Source organism: Diadema antillarum, unplaced genomic scaffold, assembly GCF_040938485.1.
Source record: "Diadema antillarum isolate AM-2024a unplaced genomic scaffold, OU_Dant_1.0 scf00000028, whole genome shotgun sequence".
NCBI classification, from domain to species: domain Eukaryota; kingdom Metazoa; phylum Echinodermata; class Echinoidea; order Diadematoida; family Diadematidae; genus Diadema; species Diadema antillarum.
In genome coordinates this window covers 4211326-4225683 of record NW_027270917.1, presented here as the reverse complement: position 1 = coordinate 4225683, position 14358 = coordinate 4211326, and the positions used below count along the sequence as shown (strand labels likewise).

Below are 14358 nucleotides of genomic sequence, written 5' to 3'. Positions count from 1 at the left end.
TTGTTATACATCATTAGAAAGTGCAATATCTGCTTGTTACCCTGGATACTAAATCTTTGGAATCAAGATTGATCTCTACTAATGAGGAAGAAGTTATACCTCCCTCTTTATAGCTAGAAGCTTATCAACATCAAACCCACTGTAAGTGACTATATATTCGCCAAACAATTTTGTGCCATCAAATTTCATACGTCTCCATAATGTGGAACGTTTACCCTCTAAGATGAGATAGAAATCATCAAAATCGAGGTGTATTTGGGATAGATAGAGCAGTTCTAACCTGTCTCATGTCCAGCGACAGTCTGAACTCCACCGGGAGCGACGCTCGAAGTTCGTTGGAGACAAAACCTTAGAGATATTGAAAACTTGTCGAAATTCAACTCGCTCTGTACAAGTCAAAAAAATTTGTGCCAAGACGAGTCATACATTTCTACAATGTGCAATATTTCGCCTTTCGGATGACATATAAACCATCGAAATCGAGGTGTATATAGGCTTGTTGCAAGAGGGTAAAAATTTGGCAGTTCCAGCGACCAATAAGGAAAATGTGCTCTCGCTCTAGCGCGTGGCACATACGCAAGTCTGAATTAACCGGAATGAAACTGTCCCGTCTTGATGGTCACTGATCGCTGGAAACATTTTGTGCCGTCCTTTGTTATACATCATTAGAAAGTGCAATATCTGCTTGTTACCCTGGATACTAAATCTTTGGAATCGAGTTTGATCTCTAGTACTGAGAAAGTAATTATACCTCCCTCTTTATAGGTAGCTGCTCGAACACAATCAAACCCACTGTAAGTGACTATATATTCGCCAAAAAATTTTGTGCCATCAAATTTCATACGTCTTTATAATGTGGAACGTTTACCCTCTAAGATGAGATAGAAGTCATCAAAATCGAGGTGTATTTGGGATAGATAGAGCAGTTCTAACCTGTCTCATGTCTAGAGACAATCTAAACTCCACCGGGAGCCGACGCTCGGAGTTCGTTGGAGACAAAACCTTAGAGATATTGAAAACTTGTCGAAATTCAACTCGCTCTGTACAAGTCAAAAAATTTTGTGCCAAGACGAGTCATACATTTCTACAATGTGCAATATTTCGCCTTTCGGATGACATATAAACCATCGAAATCGAGGTGTATATAGGCTTGTTGCAAGAGGGTAAAAATTTGGCAGTTCCAGCGACCAATAAGGAAAATGTGCTCTCGCTGTAGCGCGTGGCACATACGCAAGTCTGAATTAACCGGAATGAAACTGTCCCGTCTTGATGGTCACTGATCGCTGGAAACATTTTGTGCCGTCCTTTGTTATACATCATTAGAAAGTGCAATATCTCCTTGTTACCCTGGATACTAAATCTTTGGAATCAAGATTGATCTCTACTAATGAGGAAGAAGTTATACCTCCCTCTTTATAGCTAGAAGCTTATCAACATCAAACCCACTGTAAGTGACTATATATTCGCCAAACAATTTTGTGCCATCAAATTTCATACGTCTCCATAATGTGGAACGTTTACCCTCTAAGATGAGATAGAAATCATCAAAATCGGGGTGCATTTGGGATAGATAGAGCAGTTCTAACCTGTCTCATGTCTAGAGACAATCTAAACTCCACCGGGAGCGACACTCGGAGTTCGTTGGAGACAAAACCTTAGAGATATTGAAAACTTGTCGAAATTCAACTCGCTCTGTACAAGTCAAAAAATTTTGTGCCAAGACGAGTCATACATTTCTACAATGTGCAATGTTTCACCTTTCGGATGACATATAAACCATCGAAATCGAGGTGTATATAGGCTTCTTGCAAGAGGGTAAAAATTTGGCAGTTCCAGCGACCAATAAGGAAAATGTGCTCTCGCTCTAGCGCGTGGCACATACGCAAGTCTGAATTAACCGGAATGAAACTGTCCCGTCTTGATGGTTACTGATCGCTGGAAACATTTTGTGCCGTCCTTTGTTATACATCATTAGAAAGTGCAATATCTGCTTGTTACCCTGGATACTAAATCTTTGGAATCGAGATTGATCTCTAGTACTGAGGAAGTAATTATACCTCCCTCTTTATAGGTAGCTGCTCGAACACAATCAAACCCACTGTAAGTGACTATATATTCGCCAAAAAATTTTGTGCCATCAAATTTCATACGTCTCCATAATGTGGAACGTTTACCCTCTAAGATGAGATAGAAATCATCAAAATCGAGGTGTATTTGGGATAGATAGAGCAGTTCTAACCTGTCTCATGTCCAGCGACAGTCTAAACTCCACCGGGAGCGACGCTCGAAGTTCGTTGGAGTCAAAACCTTAGAGATATTGAAAACTTGTCGAAATTCAACTCGCTCTGTACAAGTCAAAAAATTTTGTGCCAAGACGAGTCATACATTTCTACAATGTGCAATATTTCGCCTTTCGGATGACATATAAACCATCGAAATCGAGGTGTATATAGGCTTGTTGCAAGAGGGTAAAAATTTGGCAGTTCCAGCGACCAATAAGGAAAATGTGCTCTCGCTGTAGCGCGTGGCACATTATACGCAAGTCTGAATTAACCGGAATGACACTGTCCCGTCTTGATGGTCACTGATCGCTGGAAACATTTTGTGCCGTCCTTTGTTATACATCATTAGAAAGTGCAATATCTGCTTGTTACCCTGGATACTAAATCTTTGGAATCAAGATTGATCTCTACTAATGAGGAAGAAGTTATACCTCCCTCTTTATAGCTAGAAGCTTATCAACATCAAACCCACTGTAAGTGACTATATATTCGCCAAAAAATTTTGTGCCATCAAATTTCATACGTCTCCATAATGTGGAACGTTTACCCTCTAAGATGAGATAGAAATCATCAAAATCGAGGTGTATTTGGGATAGATAGAGCAGTTCTAACCTGTCTCATGTCCAGCGACAGTCTAAACTCCACCGGGAGCGACACTCGGAATTCGTTGGAGACAAAACCTTAGAGATATTGAAAACTTGTCGAAATTCAACTCGCTCTGTACAAGTCAAAAAATTTTGTGCCAAGACGAGTCATACATTTCTACAATGTGCAATATTTCGCCTTTCGGATGACATATAAACCATCGAAATCGAGGTGTATATAGGCTTGTTGCAAGAGGGTAAAAATTTGGCAGTTCCAGCGACCAATAAGGAAAATGTGCTCTCGCTGTAGCGCGTGGCACATACGCAAGTCTGAATTAACCGGAATGAAACTGTCCCGTCTTGATGGTCACTGATCGCTGGAAACATTTTGTGCCGTCCTTTGTTATACATCATTAGAAAGTGCAATATCTCCTTGTTACCCTGGATACTAAATCTTTGGAATCAAGATTGATCTCTACTAATGAGGAAGAAGTTATACCTCCCTCTTTATAGCTAGAAGCTTATCAACATCAAACCCACTGTAAGTGACTATATATTCGCCAAACAATTTTGTGCCATCAAATTTCATACGTCTCCATAATGTGGAACGTTTACCCTCTAAGATGAGATAGAAGTCATCAAAATCGGGGTGCATTTGGGATAGATAGAGCAGTTCTAACCTGTCTCATGTCTAGAGACAATCTAAACTCCACCGGGAGCGACACTCGGAGTTCGTTGGAGACAAAACCTTAGAGATATTGAAAACTTGTCGAAATTCAACTCGCTCTGTACAAGTCAAAAAATTTTGTGCCAAGACGAGTCATACATTTCTACAATGTGCAATGTTTCACCTTTCGGATGACATATAAACCATCGAAATCGAGGTGTATATAGGCTTGTTGCAAGAGGGTAAAAATTTGGCAGTTCCAGCGACCAATAAGGAAAATGTGCTCTCGCTGTAGCGCGTGGCACATACGCAAGTCTGAATTAACCGGAATGACACTGTCCCGTCTTGATGGTCACTGATCGCTGGAAACATTTTGTGCCGTCCTTTGTTATACATCATTAGAAAGTGCAATATCTGCTTGTTACCCTGGATACTAAATCTTTGGAATCGAAATTGATCTCTAGTACTGAGGAAGTAATTATACCTCCCTCTTTATAGGTAGCTGCTCGAACACAATCAAACCCACTGTAAGTGACTATATATTCGCCAAAAAATTTTGTGCCATCAAATTTCATACGTCTCCATAATGTGGAACGTTTACCCTCTAAGATGAGATAGAAATCATCAAAATCGAGGTGTATTTGGGATAGATAGAGCAGTTCTAACCTGTCTCATGTCCAGCGACAGTCTGAACTCCACCGGGAGCGACGCTCGAAGTTCGTTGGAGACAAAACCTTAGAGATATTGAAAACTTGTCGAAATTCAACTCGCTCTGTACAAGTCAAAAAATTTTGTGCCAAGACGAGTCATACATTTCTACAATGTGCAATATTTCGCCTTTCGGATGACATATAAACCATCGAAATCGAGGTGTATATAGGCTTGTTGCAAGAGGGTAAAAATTTGGCAGTTCCAGCGACCAATAAGGAAAATGTGCTCTCGCTGTAGCGCGTGGCACATACGCAAGTCTGAATTAACCGGAATGACACTGTCCCGTCTTGATGGTCACTGATCGCTGGAAACATTTTGTGCCGTCCTTTGTTATACGTCTTTAGAAAGTGCAATATCTGCTTGTTACCCTGGATACTAAATCTTTGGAATCGAGATTGATCTCTAGTACTGAGGAAGTAATTATACCTCCCTCTTTATAGGTAGCTGCTCGAACACAATCAAACCCACTGTAAGTGACTATATATTCGCCAAACAATTTTGTGCCATCAAATTTCATACGTCTCCATAATGTGGAACGTTTACCCTCTAAGATGAGATAGAAATCATCAAAATCGAGGTGTATTTGGGATAGATAGAGCAGTTCTAACCTGTCTCATGTCCAGCGACAGTCTAAACTCCACCGGGAGCGACACTCGGAGTTCGTTGGAGACAAAACCTTAGAGATATTGAAAACTTGTCGAAATTCAACTCGCTCTGTACAAGTCAAAAAATTTTGTGCCAAGACGAGTCATACATTTCTACAATGTGCAATATTTCGCCTTTCGGATGACATATAAACCATCGAAATCGAGGTGTATATAGGCTTGTTGCAAGAGGGTAAAAATTTGGCAGTTCCAGCGACCAATAAGGAAAATGTGCTCTCGCTGTAGCGCGTGGCACATACGCAAGTCTGAATTAACCGGAATGAAACTGTCCCGTCTTGATGGTCACTGATCGCTGGAAACATTTTGTGCCGTCCTTTGTTATACATCATTAGAAAGTGCAATATCTCCTTGTTACCCTGGATACTAAATCTTTGGAATCAAGATTGATCTCTACTAATGAGGAAGAAGTTATACCTCCCTCTTTATAGCTAGAAGCTTATCAACATCAAACCCACTGTAAGTGACTATATATTCGCCAAACAATTTTGTGCCATCAAATTTCATACGTCTCCATAATGTGGAACGTTTACCCTCTAAGATGAGACAGAAGTCATCAAAATCGGGGTGCATTTGGGATAGATAGAGCAGTTCTAACCTGTCTCATGTCTAGAGACAATCTAAACTCCACCGGGAGCGACACTCGGAGTTCGTTGGAGACAAAACCTTAGAGATATTGAAAACTTGTCGAAATTCAACTCGCTCTGTACAAGTCAAAAAATTTTGTGCCAAGACGAGTCATACATTTCTACAATGTGCAATATTTCGCCTTTCGGATGACATATAAACCATCGAAATCGAGGTGTATATAGGCTTGTTGCAAGAGGGTAAAAATTTGGCAGTTCCAGCGACCAATAAGGAAAATGTGCTCTCGCTGTAGCGCGTGGCACATACGCAAGTCTGAATTAACCGGAATGAAACTGTCCCGTCTTGATGGTCACTGATCGCTGGAAACATTTTGTGCCGTCCTTTGTTATACATCATTAGAAAGTGCAATATCTGCTTGTTACCCTGGATACTAAATCTTTGGAATCGAGTTTGATCTCTAGTACTGAGGAAGTAATTATACCTCCCTCTTTATAGCTAGCTGCTCGAACACAATGAAACCCACTGTAAGTGATTATATATTCGCCAAAAAATTTTGTGCCATCAAATTTCATACGTCTCCATAATGTGGAACGTTTACCCTCTAAGATGAGATATATATCATCAAAATCGAGGTGTATTTGGGATAGATAGAGCAGTTCTAACCTGTCTCATGTCCAGCGACAGTCTGAACTCCACCGGGAGCGACGCTCGAAATTCGTTGGAGACAAAACCTTAGAGATATTGAAAACTTGTCGAAATTCAACTCACTCTGTACAAGTCAAAAATTTTGTGCCAAGACGAGTCATACATTTCTACAATGTGCAATATTTCGCCTTTCGGATGACATATAAACCATCGAAATCGAGGTGTATATAGGCTTGTTGCAAGAGGGTAAAAATTTGGCAGTTCCAGCGACCAATAAGGAAAATGTGCTCTCGCTCTAGCGCGTGGCACATACGCAAGTCTGAATTAACCGGAATGAAACTGTCCCGTCTTGATGGTCACTGATCGCTGGAAACATTTTGTGCCGTCCTTTGTTATACATCATTAGAAAGTGCAATATCTGCTTGTTACCCTGGATACTAAATCTTTGGAATCGAGATTGATCTCTAGTACTGAGGAAGTAATTATACCTCCCTCTTTATAGGTAGCTGCTCGAACAGAATCAAACCCAATGTAAGTGATTATATATTCGCCAAAAAAAATTGTGCCATCAAATTTCATACGTCTCCATAATATGTAACGTTTACCCTCTCAGATGAGACATAAATCATCAAAATCGAGGTGTATTTCGGATATGTAGAGCTGGGCTAAACTTTACCATGTAAAGCGACCAAGAAGAAGCGGTCGCGTATATGTTCAGGACTATGGTATTGTGTGCAAATGGCAGAATGTGAAATCAATTATGTGATATGTTTAATGTTTTATAACAGTCGAATTTCCTGGCTTTGATAAGTGGTAAGCGTCAAATTTTGAATCTCTCTAAATTCATTAGAAAATTTGCGCGCCCAGATCGTGCCATGTTATAGCCTGTAGTCGGATTGTGTGCACTGTCGGATGAACTTGAAACAACAGAAATCGTTGTGTATCTTTGCGGGATATAGGAGCCATGTAAATGGAAAAGACCGCTAGAAATTGAGTTATTGCTATCTTAGTCATAACAGGAAACTACAAGATTATTATATGTGACCACCAGGAACAACACTCTCAAGTGTGATGTTTCTTAAACGTTCGGAAACAAGCAGATAATAATAACAATAATAATGAAAATAAAAATAAAAATAAAAATACAAATAATAATAATAATAATAATAATAATAATAATAATAATAATAATAAGGTCTTATTTATCCAGGGTAGCCTCTTCAGTGTTGTCACTGCTCTACCAGAGGGCCCTGCTTTTATCATTACCCTAGCGTTGCCATGTACCCATTTATACACCTGGGTCGAGAGTTACATAGTGGGTAAAAACATCTTGTCAAAGGACGTAAGCACTGGGCGGGATTCGAACTCGGGTCTTCCAGTCGGGAGTCGGAAGTCATATCCACTATGCCACAGCGCCCCCTTACCTTATTTGCTATACCTTAAAATGAAACATATCTTCTCTTATTTTGCATTTACTCTGAATATCAGAAATCAGCATTTATAATCAACTGAGAAGAGTGACTGATAAATTGTAAGTATGATAAAAACTGGCATTGCATCTGATATATCGTGTGGCTCTTTAAAAAAACAAGTATACACTTTTGAAATGCCCGCCGAATAAAAAAATATACAACTCTGACGGAAAGGTTTATATGAATGGATATCTTATAGTCTCAACTTTCATATGACACCAAAAAGTCTGAAAATATTTCATGCTCTGCACTGCTCACTTTTGTAAAGGGTATGAAAATTAGGCTGCGCAGGAATAAGCCTTCAAATTTTGCGAGAGGTGAGTACGTTGGAGCTTAAAGTTGATGTGATCATGGACCTATACGTAGGTCCATGATATGATAAATTCATGATCAATTGCAATCTGTGGGAAAAGATTCATTTTTAAGGATAGTTATACATGTAAAATTGTTTCATCTTTCACATGACACCAAATGGTATTCTGTTACCATAAAAGAACGCTGCTGCGGTGTGAACTGAGACCTTTCCATCTTTGGTTGTCAGTCCAAGATTGAAAAATAAATGAGGGCTGAGTTACAACTTACAGCTCTTAATTCATTCTTAATGTATTATCATGATCAAGTGACACACTGTTATACACTGTTAGATTTTTTAACATCAGTCACTGTCAGTGACTTTGAATAAAAACCTCCACCCCACATTGAACATCTCATTGATTTATTTAATACCCAGGTAAGGGTCATGTAACATTGAATATTCAATAATGGATTGTCCAAAAAATAAAGAATGTCAAAGATGTCAGTTATTATTCTTTAGGCCAATGGGTACCCTGAATAATTAAGTAGCCAGTACCTGAAAATAACTGCAATGTGGGGCGAAGTTTTTCATTCAAGTCACAGATGTAAAAAATAAGAGTGTGTAACAAGAAAATTGCAACATGTACCATCACCTCAACCTGACTCATATGAGCACACCATGTACCAGGGAAATTTGCAATGCTATACTGTAAAATAAATGCAACTGGGGTTTACTCATGCATAAAAGTTTGGTTTAATAAACCATGAAATTTGCTCAGCAAACTCAATCTGATTGATTATGAATTTATCATATCAACTTCAGCTTTGTAAGCTCCAACGGACTCACATGTCGCAAATTTAAAAGGCTAATTCCTGCGCAGCCTAATTTTCATACCCTTTACAAAAGTGAGCAGTACTCATTCAAGCATGAATTATTTTTATACTTTTTGGTGTCATATGAATATTGAGTCCATAGGCTATCCATACATATAAACCTTTTCCAAAAAAAAAAATTATATATTTCTTATTAGGCAGCTATTTCAAAAGTGTATAGTGTTTTTTTTTCGAGACACCCTGTAGAGGGCACGTTTTAGATAAAGCAAAATATATCCTGTTCTGGAGAAGTTTATTAACATTAGCGATCTTTAAAAACAAAATGGATGTACAAAACGAATGAAGAGAGAGAGAGAGAGAAAGAGAGAAAGAAGGAAAGAAAGAAAGAAAGAAAGAAAGAGAAATGAAACTACTGGTTATAAAGCATTTACCAGGGACAGGGGCAAAGCAGTATATATTTCTGGTGCCACTTCCAGGTTAAATAAGCCAAAAACAAACAAACAAACAAACAAACAAACAAAAAACAAAAAACAAAACAAAACAAAACAAAGCAAAAAAAAAAAAAACTAAATCAAAACACACAAAAATCCTCGTTCCTCGTGCCGCTACAATTTTCACTGAATTTCAGGCAATTACTAAAAAAAAATGTATTAAAAAAAATGTATATAAGAATTATATATATATATATATATATATATTACATATATATATATATATATATATATATATGTATATGTATATAAATATATATGTATATATAAATATATATATATATAGAGAGAGAGAGAGAGAGAGAGAGAGAGAGAGAGAGAGAGAGAGAGAGAGAGAAAGAGGGGGCGAGCACCCACTACCCCATCCCCCTTGTGCAAAAGTCATTGCGAACAATGCCCTTCACAAACTCGAGTACGTGGGACCATAATGATCTCGCGGCAGCGTTCTAGTTTTTGTGCAGCTCTATGGTTAGGACGAAGTTATTGGTCGCTGGCTTATTGGTCGCTCAGGGTAGCCCAATTAATGTTCACATGTAACTGTTCGATCCCAATCTCACTGCCACTGGCTGACGAGGGGATATGAATTTTATGATTATCTTGTTTCGGAGTCACTCTAGCGGCTTACACTAAATCATTTAGGTAAGAAACTAATAAGTTGATTGGGGGTTCCTCGCTGCTTACTTGCACTCTAGATTCCTAACCTTGGCTTAGCTAATAAGAGGTGTCAGGTGATGTGGGCTTCCGCCTTTGGCTTTGGAATAGCAGTCATTTATATATTACAGTCCCGCGTATTGAAGTAGCTGTTGGCCTAACTGCGACGAGCGTCCCGGGGTTACTGTCGGCCTAACCCCGGCGCGGAGCGATGTAACGAGTAACAACAGCTGCGCCCCGACGACTTGTAAATTTTATGTAGGCCTATGCAATTATTTAGTGAAGTAATAAAGTACACTGCGATGCTTGCAAGTCAGTAAACAACTCATCGTTCAAAACGACAGTAGGATTCGCATCGAAAAGTTACATGTTGTAATACCATATTGTTGAATATTATTTTCATACTAGTCATGCTAGTCTAGCTAGTGTAGCTGTGTTAGACCTAAAATCACCATAGGGCCTACTCTCTTATCTCACCGCTCAACTCAGTCGTTAGGCAACTATCGAGCTATAGATAGCTATTCTTAGCTGAAAGATCGGTCTGTATCTGTCCGTCGGGGAATGTTCCGCGGAGACTGCGTCTGGCTTCACGGATCCCCTCCGTATACAGACTGAAGTCAATGATTGCGGCTCCTGTGTGGAGCAATCGCGCACAGATCAAACGTTACGATAAACCAAATTTCAGACAGCTTTTTTACATTCAAACAAGTTTGACATGACATGACACATTATGCAGCAATATTTGGGATAAATTTCTCACATTGTGCAATCGAAATACTTAAACTCGGTTATAACGCAGAAATTTTGTCGATATCGCAACATCGCCGTTCGCGAGCAGTAAGTCGCCATTTTGAATCTGTAAGCCAATCACATGCGAGGTACGTGTTTTAGTAAAACAGACATGTAGAAGCTACCTCGCATGTGATTGGCTAAGAGATTCATAGTGTATGTTTCTGCAGTTTGAATGTAACGACGCTGGATTATTCATTAATCTGGTGAGTGTAATATATTCTTAAAACGCTAATTTCACCATACAAGCTTAAATTTGCCGACCTAGGGCTGTGAATTAGATGCAATCGAGAAGGGTGAGGTACCTCGCCCAATTTTCCATAGAGACAGTGGTAAGAACATCCACACAGCAATGGGTACTGATACCTTCCGTCTGTCTACGGAGGACGGCGTTAATGGCAAAAATATAAAAGAGTCCTCCGGACAGACAAATCTTTCTGTCTATTCTTAGCTATCCTCTAGTAGTAGTATCCATGTATCCGTATATCCCTCACCATTTACCTTCGAAAACAAGATTAATTGTCATCATCTTTGAGACCATCTCCGCGAGATGCGAATCGCCATCTTGAACATATCACGTAAATAAAATGATCTGCGCATGCGCGAATGAATAATCATTTCAGTTCTCAAGTAGCCGTCCATTGACTAGCCTTTTGGCAAGGTCTCGTGGCTGTGAAAGAGACTAACTGCGAGAGAACGGGTGAACGCGAACGCGAGACCGAGCGGCCTTTTGAAACCTGACATGAATTTCGTATCTTGTTGAGCCTTGCCCTCGTTTCTCGCCGATTCTGCTACCCTATAGCGAAGTGGCCAATCAGCGATCGCATTGCTCACCACGCCATCGCATCTAATGAATACGCATAAGTATGCATGTCAGCGGCTCGCTCATCCGTAGCTGCCTGCATTGCCAGCGAAGTGTAGAGAACACATGTCTGCACAGGTCTATGATTTACAGTAGGAACAAAAATAGTGGGAAAAAAGCTAATTAGAGCTTCAGCTATCAGCCTGACAGGTGGGCATTCTTTCTTCTATGTCCATAAATTTGGATATTACTGTCTGGTGAGGTCTGATGGCAGGTCATCAGTGACCTAGTAGTTGACCTGGTTCAGCAGGACCGTGCTCTATGCCCCATCATCCATGTCCCTAACATCCCACGTGTGGAGCAGATTACCGTGCAAGGTACACGCCCAGTGTGAACTAAAGTTTTGGATCCCATACTGCAAGCATGTTGTTTGTTCACATGCCAACTACCTGCCTACAATATTGCTTAAATATTGTTTGAAATGCTTGGGACTGTCATTGTTGAACTTTTACGAAGTCAGTTTGGGCCCAAGATTTTGGTTCTGTTAGTGTTAGTCTCGTGGCATGTGCTATATGAAAGTATACAGCACATTGATGTAACTTTTTTGTTTTACAATTGTGCCTGTCTTTCAATGCTAGTGTGATTCACCAAAATTTTCAGTTATTCGGCTTATTGTCATATATTTTGTTGTGAATTCGGTAGTTCTTTGTTCTTAACGCCATGCTTTTGTCAATATGGATTGATTTTTTGTTTTCCCCACAGATACTGCAAAGTAAACACCAAATTACATGATGTTGGAGGGTGTAGGAGTGGTGGGGACAGGGTCGTTGACCAGCATACTCATCAATACCCTGCAGGCTGTTGGTATCAAGGTTGTTGCCCTCTGGGGCCCCACAGACCAGGAAGCCCGTGAGGTGGCCAGGCAGTACCGCATTCCGTTTCACACCAGCAAGGTGGATGAGGTTCTCCTGCACCAAGAGGTCGACCTGGTCTGGGTGACCTGCCCTCCGCACCTCCACGGAGAGGTTGCCTCCAAGGCACTCGGCATCGGCAAGCACGTTCTCTGTGAACGTCCCGCGGGCCTGAAGCAGGCCGACGCGCTGAAGATGGTGACAGCGGCCCAATACTACCCTTCACTGGTGTCCATCATGACGCACGGTCTGAGATTCTTGCCAGCATTTGTGAGGACAAAGCGAATGATCCAGGAAGGAGAGATAGGTGAGGTCTTCCTGTGTGATGTGCGCCTATCATGTGGGAGCTTGCTAACGGACAAGTTCAACTGGATGTGCGACGAGAACATGGGCGGAGGGTTGCTGAATACCCTCGGCTCACACATCATAGACATCATCAGTTTTCTCATCGGGCAGCGAGCCACCAAGGTTCGCGGCATGCTCAAGACCTTCATCAAGCAGAATGACCGCATCAACGGCATCCGGCACATCACCAGCGATGACTTCTGCACGTTTCAGATGGAGCTGAGCCGGGGAGCCTGTGCCACAGTGACCCTCAATGCCCACTTTCCTGGGCAGTTTCGACAGGAAATCATGGTTATAGGGTCGGAAGGGCGCTTGCTGATCAAGGACGCAGATCTCTACGGCCAGACGTCGTCCCACACCAGGGAGACGCTGATTATGGCCGACATTCAACATGTCCCCGAACGCCAGAAGTACAGCATGGCTCCAACCCCGGAGCTGCCTCTTCCGTACTACAAGGGACTCCTGAAGCTTACCGATGCTCTGAAGGAGTCGTTTGAGAGAAAGAAAGAACGCCTAAATTGGGATGGTGAGCCTGTTGCATTTGCTGCAACTTTTGAGGATGCTCTATACGTGCAGACAGTTCTCGATGCCATTCGTCAGTCTCACATCTCCGGAAACTGGGAATCCATAGAATTGTTAACAGATGAAAGTAAAGGAAGAAATTTCTTTCTCTCATGACACAGTGAGTGAAAAGTGGACATGAAGTATACCTTTTGAATGTGGTGCTCAGAACAGTGCTCATTGTGTTCACAGATAAGTGAGACAGGATCATATTGTGGCTTCATGCGATGTGAGCAACTACAGTTACAAGTCTGTATGTAATCACTTCATACAGCAATGACATAGTATTGTTTATCTGCAGTGAATTTTGTGCTGTCCACATTTCCATGATTTTACTTTGAATTGTTTTTACCACTGGACGTGTTATTATGTAATAGTGCAATCATTGAAATACCACACTTATAAATTGAATACGAGAGATGTGGTACATGTTTTTATCGTGAGTAATTGCTTGCATGTGTGCTTCGTATCTCTTAGGGCTTAGATATTGTATTCATAGTCAATTCTCAAACCCTGCATGGTCTGACAAAGAAAGTGAAGTAGTGTAATATTTGTTGTGTATTACATGTGACATTAAACAGGAACCAGAAAATAATAATATATGAGCAAAAACCACATGTTGCATGCATAAAAAATGAAGAGTTCAATGATAGATGTGTAGAGAAAGGGTCCCTACATGTAAAAGCTACTTGTAGAGCTGTTGCCAGGTAGCATAAAACTATGCACTTTATGCACAAGAATTGCATCATTACATGTGATACATAATTATATACAGAAAGTATCTCAGTCTGAGTCAGTAATCTGATGAGGTGGACTTTGTGTCTTTGCAAGAAGTACCAACAAGGTGCTGTGATATTAACAGCTCACTTGCCCAGGACAACTACAGTATAACTCTGTAGGCAGGGAAGTAAATTGTAAACCTAATTGGTACGTGCTGGTAAAACATTGACATTTGTCAAAACTCCCATTTGGGCTAGTAGGAGAAATTGTTTTTTTCAAGCCCCATACAAATATATCTTGATTCCCTTATGAGTCTGTTTGTTATGTCATGCAAAGACATCAATATAAA

The 14358-nt window shown here is 40.5% G+C and overlaps 1 protein-coding gene across 1 annotated transcript; it reads left to right on the top strand.

The window, feature by feature from the left end:
- The first annotated feature begins 9791 nt into the window (after positions 1-9791).
- LOC139736875 (glucose-fructose oxidoreductase domain-containing protein 2-like) lies at positions 9792-13460 on the top strand. The gene is made up of 2 exons (XM_071647539.1): positions 9792-9869; positions 12235-13460. The coding sequence occupies exon 2, from the start codon at positions 12261-12263 to the stop codon at positions 13404-13406; it is 1146 nt and encodes a 381-aa protein (XP_071503640.1). The 5' UTR covers positions 9792-9869; positions 12235-12260; the 3' UTR covers positions 13407-13460.
- Positions 13461-14358: the final 898 nt, after the last annotated feature.

Excerpts from the sequence above, each read along its gene's own strand:
- LOC139736875 (XM_071647539.1), top strand. The coding sequence starts at position 12,261 with ATGATGTTGGAGGGTGTAGGAGTGGTGGGGACAGGGTCGTTGACCAGC.